At 42.1% G+C, this 17,815-nt stretch overlaps 1 protein-coding gene across 1 annotated transcript in view; it reads left to right on the plus strand.

The window, feature by feature from the left end:
- Window positions 1-986: 986 nt before the first annotated feature.
- Window positions 987-17,815, plus strand: part of STEEP1 (STING1 ER exit protein 1) — a 28,055-nt gene continuing 11,226 nt past the window's right edge. Inside the window, exons 1-2 of the mRNA XM_006168261.2 lie at window positions 987-1,157; window positions 4,292-4,409. Of these exons, the coding sequence (XP_006168323.1) occupies window positions 1,034-1,157; window positions 4,292-4,409 (242 nt within the window). The 5' untranslated portion in view covers window positions 987-1,033. The remainder of the gene's footprint in view (window positions 1,158-4,291; window positions 4,410-17,815) is intronic.

Below are 17,815 nucleotides of genomic sequence, written 5' to 3' on the forward strand. Positions count from 1 at the left end.
TTTTCATTCGCCGGGTCGGAAACTTGAACTGTGGCTGACTATGTGGGAGTCTAGTGATGTAATCATTACACCATCTGCTGGTCCCCTCTTTTTTCTTTCTTAAAAAATTTGCTATAGAGTACATGCATTAGCTGGAGACAGATAGAAGGAGAGAGGGAAGGAAAGTGAGAGAGAGCATACTGTCCCCCCACCCCCACCCCCCCAGTCCCAGGGAATGACCAAGAAGCAATCCCTTCTTCATTCTCCTTTCAAGATTTTGGGCATGCACACACATACACCATGGATTGAACCACATAGTGGGCCATGTAGCTGCCATAACCACCAGGCAACACAGCTGGTCCATGTATGATTCCACTTCTTCGAAATGTCCAGAATAGGCAAATCCATAATGACAGACAGCAGAGGAGTGCTGGGAAGGGTGTGGGAGTGACTGCTAATGGCTATGGGGTTTTCTGCCCAGATGATTAAAATGTTCTGGAATCACATAGCAGAGATGGTTCCACAACTTTATGAATATATTAAAAACCACTGACTATATACTTTTTAAGGGTCAATTATAGTTGAATTATATCTCAACTAAAAAAGGTCTCTACTTCATTAGGTATTTATTCTGAATACTGGCTTTCAAAACAAAACCATATTTAGAGGCACGCCTAAAATCTGTATTATACACATATAAGATGTAATGTTTAGTCCTTTGTTATATCTGACTTTATGTATAATATGTACATATACATAGACACACACACACATATGCTTGCGTGTATAGAAATCGAAATAAATAATTGAAAAAATATTTGGGTGCTATAACTAAAGCAGTCCCGGCTAACTTGGCCAAGGCAAAGAAGGTTCTGGGTGGCTCGGCGTGGGCCCCCGTGTATCTCAGCCTGATGAGACCGCCCGGAAGTTTGTATGACTACTTGTGACAGGTGACCAGTGGTGACAGGAGGAAAAGGCGCGACGCGCGTTTGTGACGTCATTTCGGCGCGACCTGCGTCGTTGCCATTGAGGCTTTAGGCTTCCTATCTGAACGATGCCTAAAGTGGTGTCCCGCTCGGTAGTGTGCTCCGACACCCGGGACCGGGAGGAATATGATGACGGCGAGAAGCCCCTTCACGTCTACTACTGTCTGTGCGGCCAGATGGTTCTGGTGCTGGGTGAGTCCTCGGAAATTGGAGGGCGTTTGCGAGGAGCCAGACTTGGGGTGGTTTGGTTTTGTTACTTAGAGACGGGGTCTACTGTGTTACCCAAGCTGACCTCAGACTCGATCCTCCGATCTCAGCCTCGCGAGTTGCTGAGACCAGAGGCATTTGCCACCGCGCTCAACTTGAGACTTCAGGCTGTTGAGGGCGAACTTCATTGGCTGCGATCCGACAGCCACCTACCCTTGAAGATGATTGGGCTTTGTCCCTGTCAAAAAATGGAAAGTTATCTGTGGATGATAATGTGTCTAGTAATGCCTTCGAATGGACTAATAGTGTATTCATGCTGGGAAAATTCATTTTGTATGCTGTAAAGATATACAGTGATTGAGTATTAAAAAAAATAAGAAAGAAACAAAGAAGAATATTAAAAGGGCCTGCAGGTGGTATGGTGCTTAAGTGGTTAAGGCTGCTGAACTCCCACATGGCTGACCCTGGTTTCAGTCCTGAGCCTGTGGGCTTGCTTGCTCACTTTTCTTCTTTCTCTGTCTTTCTCTGGTCAACCTCAAAAAAATAAAATGATGACAATGATTAAAATGAAATAAAATAATTCTAGAAATTGTTAAAGTGTTTTTTTAAAGAATATTAAAAAAAGAATCCTCCCTATACATCCTCACCCCACATCAGGTGTTTTTTTTTCTGTTTGACTTGCCTTTTTTTTTTGGAGAGGTTTTTGCTATAGGGCGCGTGCGCTCGACAGAAAGAGAGAGACAGAGACACAGAAAGCGAGAAATCAACCCCCGGGGGGATGGCCACACCACAATCCCTTCTCCTCCTTTCTCCTCTTGGGATCTTGGGCACACACGCACATGCGCCTGGCATGAGTTTAAGCCACCAGATCCGGGACTCGAACCGCGGTCGACTACATGGGAGTTCAGCGACATAGCCATTATGCTAACTGCTGGTTCCTCTGGTTGACTTTCTGACTATATTCAGACTTCTCTCAAAACTGAGCTCTTCTTTCAGAAAACATATATGTATAGTATATATACTATATATACATACTGTATCTCTTTTTCAATGCACTCTCTTTAAAAACTGTAGCCTATAATCTTTCTCTGCTGGTTACAAAGATGTCATAGTGACTCTTACAACAGATGAAAATGAAACTCTGCGTGGATTCTACATCCCTTCCAGGTATAATCCCATATCTTCTTTTTTTCCCTTAAAATTGGAAGGTCTAAAGGCATGGGAGAGTAACTGTGGATCCTAGAGACAGTGTGGGAGGAGGGTGGGAAATGGGGGAGGATGAGAGGGAGGGAATCAAGGGGAAAAAGAAAGAAGGAAAACATTTAAGGGACACAAAAATGGAAAATGATCTGTTGATGATAATATGGTAATATGTTTGACTGAACCAGTATACCGTGTATTCATGATGGAAAAATTCATTTGGTGTGCCATAATGATACACAGTGGTTGAATGTAACAAAACAAAGCAAGAAAAAAGAAAAAAAAATTGCTATAGGGTGTGTGTATGTTCACATGGAGAGAGAGAGAAAGTGAGAGAGTGCCTCCCCCCCAGGAGAGATGACCACGTGACAAACTCTTCTCCATTCAGGATTTGGGGCACATGCACACATGCACTGGGCATGCTTTTCAAGCCACCAGGTCCAGGACTTCAACTGCACTGTCAGCCATGTTGAGGCGGATCCAACCGCCTTAACCACCACGCCACCTGGCTGGCCCTCTTTGCTTCTTTTATGGCAAACGTTCTCAACAGAGTTCCCCATATGGGCGGTCTCTGCATCCTCACTTCTCATTCCCTCTTAACCTCACTTCAGGTAGGCTTTCCTTCCCACTTACCATCTAAGCCATATTTGTTAAGGTTGCTACCTGAGCTCCATGTTACCAGGTTCGGTGGTCAATTATTAATGATTATTTAAATTTTCCACTCAGCGTTATTTGACAATCATTCCATTCTTCTTGAAACACCTTATTCATTTGTTTCCAAGACTCCATACTTTCCTGATACTCCTCCTGGTTTAAGTTTTGTCCTTCCTCAGTATCTGGCTTTTTTTTTTTTTTTTTTTTTGAGAGATTTTCACTGTAGGGCGCGTGTGCTCGCCAGACAGACAGAGAGAGACCTAGAGACAGAAAGCGAGAAATCACCCCCCAGGGGGGATGGCCATGCCGTAATCCCTTCTCCTCCATTCTCCTCTCGGGATCTTGGGCACGCACGCACACGCGCCCGGCGTGAGTTTTAAGCCACCGGGTCCGGGACACGAACCGCGGTCGACTACGTGGGAGTCCAGCGACATAGCCATTACGCTAACTGCTGGTTCCCTGGCTCTTTTGTTTTTTTAAATTGGTGCTCACCAGGGAGAGAGAGAGTGATACAGAGACAGAGACAGACAGTGACAGTGAGAAATCACACCCCCCCCCAGGGGAAATAGCCAGGCTGCAATCCCTTCTCTGCCAGTCTCCTCTTGGGATTTTGGGCAAGAATACACCTGCCTGACTTGTTTTTCCAGCCTCCAGGTCTGGGACTTGAACTACACAGTCAGCTGTGTGGATTCCAGCTGCCTTAACCACCACACCACTGGTTGGCCTCCCTCTGCTTTGTAACTGTACCTAATTTGTTACCTGTATGTTTTCATCATTTGTGGGTTAAAATTCCTCAATTTGGGTGGGTCATTTGCATACTATTAATAAAATATCATTTACCTTCTCCTTTTCTTAGCACTCAGCCACTTTTTTCCAATGCCCTTCAAATAGGCATTCCAGGATGCTTGATTGTCCCTTCTGATTCTAATACATTATAACCCAAACTAAGTACAATGATCACGGAAATACTCAGTGCTGAGAAGGACTTTGCAAATAATATAATCCACTCATCTTTCAAATGAGGAAGAAGTTCTTGAAGGAAGAAGTGATTTACCAGAGATCACCAGGGTAATAACAGAGCCAGGACCAAAACCAAGGTCTCCTGATACCAAATCATTTTTAGTTGAAAAATTCAGTAATAGGCTTTAATAAGCACAGTAATTATAGTAGAAAATTATAGTGCTAAGAGCCCTACTGAGGACTTCTGATTGACTTAGGGTAATTTTCAATGACTCTAGTGATCAAGTATTTTTCCATTCCTTTAGACTGTCAGTTAGAGAAGTTACCCATGAGGCCCCGGGACCGGTCACGTGTGATTGATGCTGCCAAACATGCCCACAAGTTTTGTAACACAGAAGATGAGGAGACTACGTATCTTAGGAGGTAAGAAGTTGTTGCTTTCTGTCTAATTTTCCTGCTATGTTGGGATTGATTTCTGAAGAACATATTGGATCGTCAGAAAAGTCATGACATATATTTTTCACGTTTTTCTATGCGCAAATGCGTCATAACTTTTCTGACGACCCGATAAATATTCCCTCTAGTGCTGAACCTCCCAACCAGTTGGGCCTGTACTTTGACATTTGTGGTAGTTCTCTCACTTCTGTTAATGCAGCTTTGGCAATGGGGCTTCTTATTGCACTTTGTCCAAATGTTGCTGCAGTGTAATTCTGTTGCCATTTGATAGCAATAACTTGGTTAAAAGTTACAGGTTAGGGGACCAGCAGTTAGCGTAATGGCTATGTTGCTGGACCCACATGTAGTCGACCGTGGTTTGAATCCCAGACCTGGTGGCTTAAAACTCATGCCAGGCACGTGTGCATGCATGCCCAAGATCCTGAGAGGAGAATGGAGGAGAAGGGATTGCGGTGTGGCCATCCCCCCTGGGGGGTGATTTCTCGCTTTCTGTCTCTCTGTCTCTCTCTGTCTGGCAAGCGCATGCGCCCTATGGCAAAAACCTCTCCAAATTAAAAAAAAAATAGTTACAGGTTTGATTTTGTTCAACTTGTAATCTTTTGGTACACACCATGTGCCAGGCACTGAGCCCAGTACTGGATCTGTGAAGGTGTATAAATTATGCTCTTGGGCCAGCCAGGTGGCACGGTTAAAGTGGTTGGATCCCACATGACCAACTGTGAGTTTCAAGTCCTGGACCCAGCAGCCAGGTGTGTTAAAAAACATGCCAGGTGTGTTGCATGCATGCCCAAATCCTGGGAGGAGAATGAAGGAGAAGGGATTGTGGCATGGCCATCCTTCCCGGGGGAGGATTCTCATTTTGTTTCTACTTTTCTTTCTCTCTCTCCAGTCAACGCATGTACCCTATAGCAAATTTGGAAAACAAATAAAAAGTATATGTTTTTTGTTTTGTTTTGTTTTGTTTTTGCTATAGGGCGCGTACGGTCGCCAGACAGACAGAGAGAGACAGGGAGACAGAAAGCGAGAAATCACCCCCCAGGGGGGATGGTCACGCCACATTCCCTTTTCCTCCATTCTCCTCTCGGGATCTTGGGCACGCACGCACATGCGCCCAGCATGAGTTTTAAGCCACCGAGTCCGGGGCGCGAATCACGGTTGACTACGTGGGAGTCCAGCGACATAGCCATTACACTAACTGCTGGTTCCCTAAAAGGATATGGTCTTTTACCATTAAATAGCTTATGGCTTGGGGCCGGCAAGTGGCACAGTGGTTAAAGGCGCTGGACTCCCACCTAGCCGACCACGGTTCAAGTCTTGGACCTGGTGGCTTTCGTTTCTCCCTCTCTCTCTCTCTCTCTCTCTCTCTAATCAAGCTGGAAAATAATAATGATAAGAATAATAAATAAGGTTAAATAAAAATAATTCCTTAAAGAAAAAAAAGAGCTTATGACTCAGCAAGGAAATAGGCTACCTGTTGTGATAAAGAGAAATACTGGTATTGTGAACAAAAGGCTGTGGGAAGACAGGTGGGAGTGGGTCATTCTACCTAAAGGATGGTCAGGGAAGGCTCCAAAAGATGGTGACATTTGTGTTTGGCCCGAACCAGGATTTCACCAAGTAGACCAGGGACTGAGGAACATTCCTGGTGGGTGGAATATGGAAGCATTGAAAATATCAAACATGGTGTGCTTGGGAAATTGGAATAGTGTGGCCAGAGCACAGGTTATTTTACAGGAAGAGGTTCATGTCTAATAGGCTGAGAACAGAGAAAAACGCTGACGTGGACAAGCTTGGACTTAATCTGTAGGCGATGATGAACTATGTCCGTTTTTTAAGTAGGGGAATTGACATTGTTAGATCTATGGGGAGTCCTTAGTATAATTGCAACCTAGGAAGGGCTAAAATTACATAGAAAGTGGGGAGCAAGAAGGACTGAAGATTTAAAAAGCACCCAAAAGTGGGCCTGTTGGTGGCATGGTGGTTAAAGCACTTGTATCCCACATGTCTGACTGCATGCTTTAAGTCCCAGACCTGATGACTTCAGAAACAGGCCAGGTGCATGTGTGTGTGTGCATGTGGGCTCAAAATCCCAAAAGGAGAGAGAGAGGAGAAGGGATTTCAGTGTGACCATGCCCCATGAGGGATGCTTTCTCACTTTCTCTCTCTCTGTTTCTCTCTGGTAAGCTCACGTGCCACCTAGAATAATTACAAAATAACTGTATGTATTTGAACAGAACTAGGAGAAACTGGTGATGCAGAAAATGAGAGAGAGCGAGCGAGAGAGAGAGAGAGTTTCAAGGTGTGTGTGGGCAGTGGGTAGGGTGGTTAGCAACAGATGTCAAATGCCACAGAGGGGTCAATCCTAGGGAATTGAAAAGTCCTTCCATTCATTCAGCAAATGTTCCGTTTACAGAGTTCCTATTATGTACCAGGTACTATCCTAGAAGTAAGCCTGAAATATACCAGTGTGTTAGTTTATTAGAGCTGCCATAATCAAGTAACAAACTGGGTGGCTTAAAGCAACAGAAATTAATGTTCTCACAGTTCTGGAGGCTGCAAGTCTGAAGTCGGGATGTCAGTAAGGTCATGCTCTCTCTCGAGGTTCTAGGGGAAGATCCTTTCTTGTCCCTTCCTAGCTTCTGCCGTTTTGCTGGCAGTCCTTGGTATCCCTTGGCTTGTCAGTGCATCATTCCAGTTGCTGCCTACATCATCACATGGCCTCCCCACACCTCTTCTCTTCTTATAAGGACACCAGTCATATTTGTATGAAAGGTTCATTTCACTCTAGCATGACCTCATCTTAAATAATTCTATCTGCAATAACCCCAGTTACAAATAAGGTCACATTCTGAGGTTCTTGGAAGGACATGAGTTTTTTTTAAAAGATTGATTTCTTTATTTCCATTTGTAATTATTTTTCCAATTTGACCAGTGAGAGACAGGGTGAGAGAGAGAAAGGGAAAGTGAGAAAGCAAGCCACCAGGTCTGGGGCTCAAACTGTGGTTGGCTATGGGGGAATCCAGTGTCTTTAACCACCACTCCACCTGCCAGACCCCGGAAAATGATTTTTTAAGAGATATTACCCCATCCAGGAAAGTGAGTAAAAAAGAACTCCACCCTTATAGAATTTATATTCTAATATTGGACCAGAAAAAGCTACAAGTTGACATCTAGCTATGTTTAATTTAAGAAAACTTTTTTTTTTTGGCTATAGGACATGTGCACTCACCAGAGAAACAGAGAGAAGACAGACAGAAAGTGAAAAATCAGCTCCCTAGGGGGATGGCCACACTGCAATCCCTTCTCCTCCATTCTCCTCTTGGACGAGAGGCACGCTTGATCTTAGGCACGCATGCACATGTGAGTTTAAGCCACCGGGTGTGGGACTTAAACTGCAGTTGACTACACGGGAGTTCAGCGACATAGCCATTATGTCAACTGCTGGTCCCAGAAACCAAACTTTTGAAGACAATGATAAGTAACTTTCAGTAACAAATCATGTATCAAGCACCATTATGACAACTGGGCTTCTAGAATTGAGCAGCTGAAGAGAAAATCGGTTATAAACAAGATACAACTGGGCACAGGTTATAAAACTTATGAAATTCACAAATGAAGGCCCTCCAGGAGACACTGGAAAACACTCCATTATGGTATATAGAAAGATTTATAAATAATATGTTCTCACTCATTAGTGGAAGCTCAATGATTTAGTTACTTAGAAGTGAAGAATGGGGTGCCAGCCAGTGGCATACTGGTGAAGGCTCTGGACTCCCATATGGTTGACCATGGTTTGAGTCCCAGACCTGGATTGCCATGTCACAATCCCTTTTCCTCTGTTCTCCTCTGATCTTGGGCACACATGCACAGGTGCCCTGCATGAGTTTCAAGCCATCAGGTCTGGGACTTGAACCATGGTTGGCCATGTGGGAGTCCAGAGACAAAAACTGCTATGCCATCTGCTGGCCATGTAATTGCATATTTATTTTAGGATTGGCTTATCAATTAATGCAAAAAGTCAGCCTGAATTTTGGTAGGGATTGTATTGAATCTATAGATTCATTTGAGGAATTTTTGCCATCTTAACAATATTAAGTCTTCCAATCCATGAACCTAGAATGTCTTCACATTTATTTAGGTAATCTGTAATTTCTTTAAAATTTGTGGGTTTTAGTGTATGATTCTTACACTTCTCTTGTTAAAGTTTTTCCTAATGTTGAATAGAAATGATGAGAGTGGCATCTGTGTCTTGTTTCTACTCTTAGGGTGAAAGCTTTTAGTCTTCACCATTGAGAATGATGTTAGTTTTATGTTAGTTAAAAGACCTTGCTTTTTCATACATGCCTTTTTTTGCATTGTTATTTATTTAATTTTATTTATTCATTCATTTATTTTAATTTGACCAGAGATAGAGAGATAAAGTGACAAAGCAAGATGCCAGGTCCAGGAGTCAAACTACGGTTGGCCATGTGGGAGTCTAGCGCCTCAACCACCACGTCACTTGCCAGCCCCCATAGACGCCTCTTATGAGGGAGAGGAAATTCTCTTCTATTCCTAGTATATTAAAGGGGCTTTGAATTTTGTCAAGTGTGTGTCTATGGAGATGATTATTTTTTCTTTTTCCTATGGCGTATTATGCTGACCCCCGCCCCAGTTTTATTGAGGTACAATTGACAAGTAAAGATTATATATATTTAAAGTGTTAGATCCTAAGCATGCATGCATGTACTCCTGAGGTGTTTCAGGCTGACCAGGCTAAGAATCCAAACTCATGGCTGGCCATGTGACCCCCAGCATCACCCCTCATTATGCCACCAACTCTATCAGGACTGGGCCTTCCTGTGTTTTCTTGTCATAGTTTTATGGTCTTACATTGAAGCGTTTAATCCATTTTGAGTTAACTTTATATGGTGTGAGATAAGGGCTCAATGTCATTCTTTTGCCTCTGAATATCTGATTTTCCCAACACCATTTATTGAAGAGAGTGACATTTCCCCACCATATATTCTTGGCATCCTTATAATGATTATAAATGGAACCAGCCTGTGGCATGGTGGTTAAAGAGTCTGGATCCCACATGGAATACTGTGTGGTTTGAGTCCTGGACCTGGCAGTTTGAAAAACATGCTAGGGTTGTGTGTGTGTGTGCCCAAAATTCCAAGAGGAAAATAGAAGAGAAGGGATTGCAGTATGGCCATCCCCACGGGAGGTGCTTTCTCATTTTTTTTTTCTCTCTCTCCAGTGAACACAGGCTGGTAGGTGGTGTGGTTAAGGTGCTGGACTCCCACATGACCGACTGTTTTAAGGCCTAGACCTGGCAGCTTTCTTTCTCACTTTCTCTTTCTCTCATTCTCTTTCTGGTCAAATTAAAAAAAAAATTCTTATTTATACATGCTACAGGATTCAGTTTGTTAATAATATTTTCAGGATTTTTACAGGTATATTTATAAGTGATATTGATCTCCAGTTTCTTGTTTTTGTGATATCTTTTTCTGGTATCACAGTAAAACTGACCTCATAGAATGAATTAGAAAGTGTCCTCTTTGGAACCAGCAGTTAGGGTAATGGCTATGTCGCTGGACTCCCACATAGTCGACTGTGGTTCACATCCCTGACCCGGTGGCTTAAACTCACGCCGGGCGCATGTGCATGCGTGCCCAAGATCCTGAGAGGAGAATGGAGGAGAAGGGATTGCGGTGTGGCCATCCCCTCTGAGGGGTGATTTCTCACTTTCTGTCTCTCTGTCTCTCTCTGTCTGTCTGGCGAGTGCACGCGCCTTATAGCAAAAACCTCTCCAAAAATTAATAGAAAAAAAAGAAAGTGTCCTCTTTTTTTTTTTCCAAAAAGTTTGTGAAGCATTATGAATTTTTCTTTGAACTTTTGGTAGAATTCACCAGTGAAGTCACTGGTTGTGGCTTTTCTTTGTGCAAATTTTTAAAATTGATAATTCAATATATTTACTTACAGTCTATTCAGATTTTCTATTTCTTCCCAAGTGAGTTTTGGGAATTTGTGTTATTTATTCTATCATCCTAAGAATGTCTCTATTTCATCTAGATTGTCTAATTTATTGGCATATTTTGGTAGAATTCACCAGTGAAGTCACTGGTTGTGGCTTTTCTTTGTGCAAATTTTTAAAATTGATAATTCAATATATTTACTTACAGTCTATTCAGATTTTCTATTTCTTCCCAAGTGAGTTTTGGGAATTTGTGTTATTTATTCTATCATCCTAAGAATGTCTCTATTTCATCTAGATTGTCTAATTTATTGGCATATAATTGTTCATAGTATAGCCTTTGTTCATAGTATAATCTTAAAATCTTTTTTATATCTGTAAGATTGGTATAGAAGACCTAATGTTGAACAAAGTGAGCCAGACTTTGAAAGATATACACTGCATATCCCCAGTCGATATGTACCAAATGTTTGCACTCTTTGGCAGACATTTTTAAAGATCCAAAGACTTGATAGTAGAGAAGATAAGGGTAAATACTAGAGACTGTAAGGGAGAGGAATGGATGGTAGAGAGTGGGTGGTAGAGAAGGGGTGTGAGGTACAAACAAAGGAAGGAGACATTTAACAGACAAAATGATATAAGGTTCTCTGGTTGAAAAAATATATTGTATACATTGTAATGGAGATTTTATGTAAAATTCGAAACGAATCTGAAAATTAAAAAAAGAAAAGAATCCCCATACAAGATATTACATACTGTGTGGTTCTATTTGCATGATATTTAAGAACAGACACAATGAATCTGTCATAGCAGACAGAATATATTACATGTTGGGGTGAGATAAGGGCTTTGAAGCTAGGGAGAAAACTTCCATGGTAATACAAACTTTAATATCTTGATTCAATATCTTGGTGTTTATGGGGTACACACATGCACAGGAACTTATCCAGGTATGTACACATGGAAATGCAACATGTTGTCAAGGAAATCAGGGATTTTACTGTATGTAAGCTAGGATTTAATTTTTAAAAAATTATCTGAAGCAGTTTGCACAGTATGTGGCATGTAGTAAGTGCTCAAGAGAACATAGCTACGGATTTAAAGTAACTAATGTAAAACCTTTAGATGCCAGTTTCCAATTACATTGTCAGAGAAAGATTATGCTATGGTTTGGATAATGGTTTGTTTCCAAAAGGTTCATGTTCTGAAAATTTGGTTCTTAATGTTGTGGGGAGATATTTAAGAGGAAGACTCATCCTCAATAAAAGCAGGTACTTTGCCAGATGAGCTCAGCATGTGAGTCAGTGTCAATCTTCGTGAGAAAGACTGACCTACCACGTGGACATGCACCATCCAATCAGCTGGGAGCATGAGGGGGACAAACAGAAGAAGTGGAAAATCTGTTTGCTTCTCTCTCTCATTCTCTCCCTCTTTTTTGAGGTACAAACCTGACTTTCTCGCTTTTTGCTTCCATCAGCCATGTTGTGACATAGCACTAGATGCAGGCCAGATGCCAGCCTCACAGCTTTGAACTTTCCAGAATTATAAGTTGATGAAACTTATATTCTTTATAAATCATCCAGACTCTGGTATTTCTGTTTAGCAAAACAATTATGGGCTAACAGATACTTTTCACAATTTTTTTTTTTTTTAGGCTTTTGCCGTAGGGTGTATGTGCTTGCCAGAGAGAGACTGAGAGAGAGAAAGTGAGAAATTACATCCCTGGGGAAATGGCCATGCCATTATCCCTTGTCTTCCATTTTCCTCCTGGGATTTTGGGCATGCGCATATTTGTGGCTGATTCTCAAGCCACCAGGTCCGGGGCTTGAACTGCTCTTGGCTATGTGGAGTCTACTGCCTTAGCCACTATGCCACCTGCTGGTCTCAGTAATTTTTATAATTTAATAATTGATCACATGTTCTATAAATTATACATCATAATAATAAAAAAAACACTGGGAGTATTCCCTTGATAATGTTAAGTCCTAATAACATTAAACTATTTGTAATTCCCTGAATGTGGTATGCTGTTTTGAGTTTACACATTGTTTCCCTCTGTTTGAAATATCATTTTCTATCAGGACTGTTGACTCAAACATCACGTCCTCATGGAGCCTTCTGTAACTTCCTTAGACAGAGGTACCCCCACCTCTGTTTTCCCATTACACCTTACACATTCCTCCACCTGGAGAACTTACTTCCTTGATTATAATTGTCCTCACTAAACTGAATTCTTAAAATAACTCATACGGGGAACCAGCAGTTGGTGTAATGGCTATGTTGCTGGACTCCCACGTAGTCGACCGTGGTTTGCGTCCCAGACCCGGTGGCTTAAAACTCACACCGGGCGCGTGTGCGTGCGTGCGTGCCCAAGATCCTGAGAGGAGAATGGAGGAAAAGGGATTGTGGCGTGGTCATCCCCCCTGGGGGGCGATTTCTCACTTTCTGTCTCTCTCTGTCTCTCTCTGTCTGTCTGGCAAGCGCACATGCCCTATAGAGAAAATCTCTCCAAAAAAATAAAAATAAATAAATAAATAAAATAAAATAACTCATTCAACCACAATTTATTGCCTGTCTACTTTGTTTTCAGTACTTTGCTCAGTTCTGGGGATAGAGTGATGAGACAGACAGGCATGGTCTCTGCTGGTCTCTGATCTCATGGACCTTACAGTCCTAGTGGGAAGGCAGAAAATTACTCAATAGAAAAATAATTATGATTATGGAAGATATCTGAACGAATCAAAGTGCTGATATCACTTGAGGTCCCCTTAGAAAAGTTGCAGGAAAGGCTTCTCTAGCTAGGTGATATTTAAAGTAAGATCAAAAACGATGAGAATGGGACAGCTTTGGCGACACGGGGAGAAGAGCAGGTGTGAAAGGTCAGAGGTTGGAAAGCACTTGTTTGTTCAAAGAGCAGAAGGAATACTTGTGCGGCCAGTGTGTGAGGAGGGAGGGAGGCAGTATGCGAGATGAAATAGGAGCCCAGTTATTCACGCAGCTGATGGCCTCTTAAGGAGTTTGGTTTTTATTCTAGATGTCTGGGGAACTCATTCTTTGCCTCTATTTAGAATGAAGATTTGGAGTGAAACAGGGAAGGAAACAGATTCTATAATAAGTAGCTAGACTTTTATTTCAGATACGAATTCAGAATGGGGAAGGCCTAACTATGTATGATACACACACACACACACACACACACACACACACACACACAAATTGCTTTGACCACAGAAAAATCTAAAATTTCAGCATGGTGGAAAAAGTCAAAGACTGAGTCATCTCATGGTGTGTTGCTTAAGGTGGCTGGATCCCACTTAGCTAATTATGCATTCGAGTCCTGGACACCGTGACTTGAGAAATGCAGCAGGTGTATTTATGTGCATACCCAAAATCCTGAAAGGAGGGAGAAATGAAATATAAGAGATTGTCATGTGATCATCCCCATGAGAAGTGTTTTCTCACTTTCTCTTTCTCTCTCCCTGGCAGATTAAAAATAAATAAATAAAAAAGATGGGGCCAGGAGGTGGCATGGAGGTTAAGGTGGTTGGATCCCACAAGGCCAACTATGCAATTAGAGTTGTGGACCTGGCAGCTTGAGAAACACACTGGGCACATGTACCTGTGTATTCAAAATCCCAAGAGGAGAAAGGAGGAAAAGGGATTGCAGCATGGCCATCCCCTCACCCTGGGGGGGAGGGCGATTTCTTATTTTTCTTCTCTCCCTCTCTCTCTCCCTGGTAAGTGCATGTGTCCTATAGCAAACTAAAAAAATTAGAAAACAAAAAAGATGAAAAAGTCAAAGGCAGGGACCAGTAGTTGGCATAATGGCTATGTTGTTGGACTCCCATGTAGTTGACTGCGGTTCAAGCCCTGGACCCGGTGGCTTAAACTCACGCTGGGCGTATATGCGTGCGTGCCCAAGATCCCGAGAGGAGAATGGAGGAGAAGGGATTGTGGTATGGCCAGCCCCCCTGGGGGATGATTTCTCGCTTTCTGTCTCTCTGTCTCTCTCTGTCTGTCTGGCGAGTACACACGCCCTATAGCAAAAAAGCTCTAAAAAAAAGTCAAAGGCATATGACAAACTAGAGAGAAATATTTGCAGGACCCTTTAATATTCACAACTTTCCTTAATAAAAAATTAAAAAGTAAATCACTAGACAAAGGATATGAACTGGCAGCTCAAAAAGAAAATACAAATGGCTATTAAATTTATGAAAAGATGTAAAGATGTATAACTTCACTCTTCTAAAAAGGAATGCAAATATCGAGAATCCATTTTTTAAATGTAAGATTGACAGTGATGGGTCCAGCAGATGGTGTAATGGTTACGTTGCTGGACTCTCATGTGGGTGACAATGGTTTGAGTATGGGACCTGGTGGCTTGAAAGTTATGCCAGTGACATGTGTGTGTGCTCAAAATCCCAGGAGAATGGAGGAGGAGGGTATAGTCATCCCTGCTAGGGCAATTTCTCACTTTCCCCCTCACTGTCTCTCTTCCCGGTGAGCGCACACACCCTAGGGCAAAAATCTCTTTTAATAAAAAGAAGATTGACAGTGATGTAGTTTAATAACATTTAGCATTGGTGAGGCTATAGGGGAACACGAAGTCTCAGTACTTTAGTGATAGGAATATAAATTGGTTCAACTTTCATAGAGAGTAATCTGGCAGCATCTACCAGAATTTAAAATGTACACACTTCTAGGAATTTATCCAACAGGCAGATAATATTTTGGTCCATCTATAAAAAGGAATATAATGTAACCCTTATAAAGAATGAAGCAGCTCATTATCTATTGATATGGAATGGTCATGACTTCAAATACTTTGTAGAAGAATGGAATAAAAGTATGAGCTTATTTCAGTGCAAAAAAATTTTGAAGTCTATGCATAGTTTTGGAAATGTGTATTATGAAAAGTCTATGTATAGATTTCAAAGATTTTTACACTAAAATAAACTCATACTTTAATTCCATTTTTCTATAAACTTTCTGTAGTCCCCTTGTGTATAGTTTATATATTTTAAATGAAGATATGTTTAATTCATGATAGTGTGTGTGTACATGAGCAAGCAAGAGAGAAAGGAACACTCTCCACCAGGTTTAGTCATTCTTCCAACCTCTTCCAGTCCTCCAACCTGTCAGGATCCTAGGCAAGTGTACAGGTACACAAAGTGTTTTCAGGCTGAGTGGCCTGGGGACTCGAACTGCAGTCAGCCTGTGGCTTCCAGCTCTGCAGTCCAACATGCTATCAGCCTCACCACAGAGCCTGGGCCCCATGATAAAGGGGGAGGGGCATATATATGTGTGTGTGTGTGTATGTGTGTGTGTGTGTGTGTGTGTGTATTTTTTTTAAGAATTATTTTATTTAACTTTATTTATTATTATATCATTATTATTTTTCAGTTTGATCAAAGAGAGACAGAGAGAGAGAGAGGTAGTGAGAAAGCAAGCCACCAGGTCTGAGACTTGAACCATGGTCGGCCACGTGGGAGTCCAGCGCCTTTAACTACCACACCACTTGCCGGCCCCAGTGTGTGTATATTTTTTAAAGAGAGATTTTTGCTATAGGGCAGATATGCTTGCTGGAGAGACAGATGTAAAGTGAGAAATCACCCCCCCCCACTCCCATCCCAGGGAGATGGCCACATTGCAATCCCTTCCCCTCCATTCTCCTCTCAGGATTTTGGGCACACACGCACACATACCTGATGTGAGTTTTAAGCTGCTGGGTCTGGGATTCAAACTGTGGTCAACTACATGGGAGTCCAGCAATGTAACCATTATGTCATCTGCTGGTTCCTGGAAAAATGTTTTTATTATGTACCAATTAGTTTCTTGTACAATGTTTGTATATGCATCAATGATCTCTGAGATAAATACAAGAAACCAGAAGCAGTATTTGCCTCTGGTGAAAGGAACTGGGTGGATGGAAGTTGAAAAAGGAGGATATTTACTTTTCATTTATACTCTTATGTATAGCACATGTGTATATAATGCCTATTAAAAATGTGAAACAATGGGAGGGGAAGTCAGGAAGATCTAGCAGTTATAGCAGTCCAGTGAATTGCTAATGATGGCATAGGCCACAGTGGTAGGAAGGTGGAGAAAAGCAGCCGGGTTCAAGATGTTTTTTTTGGAGATAAAACCCATAGTCATTTTTGGGGCCAAGTGGTGGTGCAGTGGTAATGCACCTGTGCTTGGGAAAAGTGTTGGGTTCATGCCCCTTGATCTCCCTGAGTGTGCAGGGAATGTGTGCCTATTGTCCAGGCAGGCTGAAGGCTGGGGTAGATCTCAGCATGAGGACCTTGTTGAGGGTTCCTGTCTGTCTGCCTCTCACGGGGAAAACAAAACTTGAAAAGGATCCATAGGATTTGCTAATGAAGGTAGGCATGGTAGATGAGAGAAAGAAAAGAATCCAGGATGAGTCCCAGATTTCTTTCTTTTTCTTTTTTAAATTTTTAAAATTTTATTCCTTCATTTATCTTACTTTGACCAGAGAGAGACACAGAGAGAGAGAGAGAAAGAGGGAAAGTGAGAAAGGAAGCCACCAGGTCCGGGACTCAAACCGTGGCCAGCCATGTGGGAGGGTCCAGCACCTTAACATCATGCCACCTGCTGGTCTCTCTTTTTTAAGAGATTTTTGCCTTAGGGTATGTGCACTTGCTGGAGAGAGACAGAGACGGTGAGAGGGAAAGTGAGAAATCACCCCCCAGGGAGGATGGCCATGCAGTAATCCCTTCTCCTCCATTTTCCTCCTGGGATCCTGGGCACACACCCCTGGTGTGAGTTTCAAGGCACTGGGTCCGAGACTTGAACAGTGGTTGGCCATGTGGGAGTCCAGCCAGTCCTGTTGGCTTGAGTCCCAGGTTTCTATTAAGCTACTTGGTGGGTGGAATTGAGTCTTCTTATTTACAAGTTGGTTAGCTAACGATGTATCGAATGGGCTCTTGATCTTGACTGCCTGGGCTTGAGTTCAGCCTACCTCACAGGGTTGATTAAAGAATTCAATGAGGTTACACTCATGTACTTTAGAATAGCTCCAGGCACGCAGAGAATTACTGTAACTACATCGCTACTATGACTGTGGTACTGCTTCTCCTCCTCCTCTGTCAAAGAGATGCCTGATCCGTATTAGGGGCTCAGTAAATGTTTGCTGAAGGAAGGAAGAAATGGTAGAGATTTAAAATGAATACATTTTTCACTGACCAATTGATTTATGAAATGAAAACTTTTGAAAGGCCCTTTTAGCATTTGAAGAAATGAGAGGGTGAGATTGGTGAGTTAGGGTTAGGATTTTTTCATATCTTTATACTTTTTTAAAAACAATTCTTTATTTAATTTTATTTGCTGTTATTATTTTTGCTGTAGGGCACATGTGCTCACCAGAGACAGAGTGAAATCGAGAGAGAGAGAG

The sequence above is a fragment of the Tupaia chinensis genome, unplaced genomic scaffold (assembly GCF_000334495.1).
Source record: "Tupaia chinensis unplaced genomic scaffold, TupChi_1.0 Scaffold145659_1, whole genome shotgun sequence".
In the NCBI taxonomy this organism is placed as follows: Eukaryota; Metazoa; Chordata; class Mammalia; order Scandentia; family Tupaiidae; genus Tupaia; species Tupaia belangeri.